Source organism: Cordyceps fumosorosea (genome assembly GCF_001636725.1).
Source record: "Cordyceps fumosorosea ARSEF 2679 chromosome Unknown scaffold_76, whole genome shotgun sequence".
In the NCBI taxonomy this organism is placed as follows: Eukaryota; Fungi; Ascomycota; class Sordariomycetes; order Hypocreales; family Cordycipitaceae; genus Cordyceps; species Cordyceps fumosorosea.
The window spans coordinates 26,329-29,869 of record NW_017387376.1 but is presented as its reverse complement, the minus strand read 5'-3'; the positions used below and the strand labels follow the sequence as shown (position 1 = coordinate 29,869).

At 53.9% G+C, this 3,541-nt stretch overlaps 1 protein-coding gene across 1 annotated transcript; it reads right to left on the bottom strand.

Moving 5' to 3' along the window:
• Positions 1–635: 635 nt before the first annotated feature.
• ISF_09810 (hypothetical protein) lies at positions 636–2,937 on the bottom strand (the record flags this gene model as incomplete). Its single annotated transcript, XM_018853411.1, has 3 exons — positions 636–1,336; positions 1,379–1,931; positions 2,002–2,937. The coding sequence occupies 3 exons, from the start codon at positions 2,935–2,937 to the stop codon at positions 636–638; spliced, it is 2,190 nt and encodes a 729-aa protein (XP_018699408.1).
• Between the last annotated feature and the right edge of the window lie 604 nt (positions 2,938–3,541).

Genomic DNA, 3,541 nt, shown 5'->3' with positions numbered 1-3,541 from the left:
TAGCAGGGAGAGCTGCCATTCTATCCGCGAAGAGCCCGATAGCAAAGGTAGCTGCAAAGATGCTGTCGCGACTTCAATGACAGCACTCGCAAACGCTGCCAGGAGGTCATCGAGTGGCATCTTTCTTGGTCATCATGTGGTGGACACGGAGAGCGTTTGGCGCCTTGGTGATAAGGTGTCTCCGCAAGGTTGGTCTGAGGTTCGAAGAGCTCAGGATGTATGCAGACCTCGTCATCCTCGGATGCGAGGTCTCCGTCGATTGAAAGGTCATCGAACATTTGCCAATCGTCCTCGTTTTCACCAACTGTTGTGCCTGCCTCCGTCATTGGCCGGTGGTGACTGCAGGCGCCGTGGCCTGGTACTAACCCGGTACGCGCCTCTAAAGAAATATTTCTTGTATCCTCCGTCCTCATTCCATGCGGTGCAGGAAATACTCTTCGATTCTTGTTCGCATCATTCTCTCTCGTGACGCACATGTTACAGCTTTGTTTTCGTGCCACTGGGGCTTTGACGCGTGTTTCCACGTAACAAAAGAAATGATTGAGGTGTACGTATCCGCAAAGTAGCTATTCAGGTTCGAAAATAAAATAAGGAATCTCGCGTTACCGTTCACTAATCAGTTCGCTTTCCCGGATTTATCTGGAAGGGCCTGCACTTGCGCTCAATTGGCTATCCGGTTCATCTTCCACGCCGTATGCCCGCGCCACCTGCAGACTCCACGGCACCAAAAGATCCGTCCCATCCAAGAAATGAGTATTCGACAACTCCATATCCGTGCCTCGAGGATAATATGTGCGGACATCCTTCCCATTGTCCTTCGCAAAGATTTGCATCATATTCGCAAACTGCTGCCAGTGGGACGTTCGCAAGCCCATTATGCTAGCCTCCTCAAAAAACCGAGGCTCAAACGCCGCGTCGAGATGCCTCCGCAAGAAGTAGACAAAGAATTTGTAAACAAGGGGTGGCAGGTAGATGCCCTGAGCCGCGCGTGCCTGCCACTGTTCGGAATCCAAGAGGGCGACCTCGTACATGGCCGCATCGACGTTGTCGCCGGGATTCACGGTCGCCAGGTCGAGGACGAGCTCAAGGGTTTTGAAATCGGTGTCAGGCTCGGCCGGATGGAGATAGATGGTTTGGGGGACAAAGCGGTGCCACAGTAGGAGGGGACTGTAACTACTGTGCATACCAACCCAGGGCTCGTTGCTGTGGGACAGGAGTCCGAACTCCTGCAGCTGTTCGCATATCCAATAAACCCGAACGAGCTCCAATGCCACCAGGTGCGCGTCCGCATGGGTGTAGCCGCAGTCGTCAGAGAGGCGCACGGGACAGCGGCGATCTTGATCACCACCGGGTTATGGCTCGCGGGTCCTACGCTCACATCCCAGCGCTCGACCGTATCCCAGTGTAAACCTCTCGTTCATGGCAGCTCGCGAAATAGTGTCAGACAAAATATCGTCAAGTAGCCAATCGCCAAACTCGCCGAATATTTGATGGTCAAGTTGTGGCTTTAACCGTGCTTGATAACCCGGAAACTGGCGTAGAAATTCTGCTAGCTTAGGTCTGTCAGCCCCGGAGGAGACAAGCGGCTGCGATATTTTGTCATCTTGGTGTGCCTGTGCCTGACTCAGTGGTTGTGCATAAAGAGGCGCAAGGATCGCACCAGCGATAAACGCGCGGTACAAGGCTCTCTCGATCGCTTGCGGCTCTGTAGCTGGCATCGTATATCCATAGGGCATGCGATCCTTGCTCTGCTCGTGGAAATTCTCACCAAATTCCTTAGTGAGCATGTGGAGGTCCTGAACAGACTTCATCTCCTCAAAACTAGGCAGTTGGCACCTGCTGTGTAAGTCGACGAAGACAATAGCTGGAGAGCAAGCTGTCCTGTAGCTCCAGCTAGTATGCGCATCCAATGCAAGTCGACTTGCCCTCACCTAAAATCGCAGATGTCAGTTCGAAAGCCACCTCAGGGTTCAAACGAGTGCGTCAGTATAAGTGGCGTACCGTTGTGAGGGCAAGCTCGGCAAAAGGAATCTGCGTCGTGAGGAGGCCCCAAGCTACTCTGAGTCCTTTCCGCCCTGCTCTCCAAGCCTCTTCCATCCGCCGACACGTGAGGGCGAAGGAGATGACATCCTTCATTGTATGGCAGTGCTCGAGGATTTCCACTAGCAACTCGAGGGGCGCTGACTTGGACAGGAAGTGTGGTGACCTGACACCAAACAAAGGAGCCCGGAAAGGAAATCCTAGTAACGGAGTAGCGTTGAGTTTGGTATTCAACGCATAATACATTGACACAACCAGCGCCTCATACACGAAAAGCAGGTTCGGCACCCAGACCGGGCTGGGGTGGCATGGATGCTTAAGGGGTACCTTTTGCTCCAACCAGGCACTGGTGCCCTCCTCCCCCTGCAGGTTTGCGCCAGACTGCAGCGCCAATTCGGCAACTACACCTCCCAGCACGTACTTCTTGCGGCATCCCAGGACCGCCACCATCAGCTCCATGAGGTGTCGCTTGTCGCATTCTTGGTTGGCACTGAATCCGGACGCACAGGACTCCTCGTCAAACAGCCAGCAGAAGCTGCAAAAACCTGCAGGCTTTTGGGGTGAGACCCCCTGCCTGGGGATGTCCAACTGCGCGAGCCACTTCCTCGTCTTGAGGATCTTGGTGCGCTCTGCACGCCTGCGGCACTCGGTGAGGTCGTGGTCTAGCTGCGGAGTACCTGTTGTCGCGAAGCAGAGTACGCACCCGACTCGGTCCCACCACTTGAGAGTGTGTAGGGCGTCCTTCAGACGACGCGCCGTGACGGCACTAGTCTTGCTATAGCGGTAGCCAACCAAGAACTGGGCAAGCGAGATATCAGAGCTGTTGTCTTGGGGGTGATGAGCGCCAGTGCGCCTGCGAGAAGCACTCTTTACTCCGAATAGGTCCCATGGCGCCATCCTGTGAAGCTATAAATGCGACTAGTCGAGCTGCAAGTGAGCGACCGCATCGAGATGCGCACGACAAGCGAGCAAGTGTTGGGTACAGCGCTGCGGGGTAGTTAGCCCCAGCCTTGTGCGTCGACCTGAATCGCGTCTGATTGTGGGTCAACCGATATTACCACTCAACAGACTGTATGTCCGCGGCAGTTTACTCACCAGTCCTTACGGCCACTGTAACTGAGACTATTGAAAAGTCTTTCAGTGATTAGAGGTCCCATAGTCAAGCTCCATTGTGGCCATTGTATCTGTAAGGAGTTATTTAGCTACCCTGCGTCACACCTCTTAAATTTAGCGCGCGTTATGACAGCTAAAACTGGTGTTCGCTACTAGTGGGCATCCTGGCCTATCACACTTGCTTTTCGTGCGGCAACTTGGTAAAGCGGAAAGAGGATAATGAACCTTTTCGTCCATTGTGCTCTGGCCGTTCAATACAGAGCTTTGCAAGCGACCACTACTTGACCTTTTTCTACGCCGCGCTGGAAAAGGCTCTCCTAGCATGCTCCACGTAGTTGGTTCGTCCACTTCCTCACTGGCTGCTTTCGCTCCACTTTCGTTCTTTTTC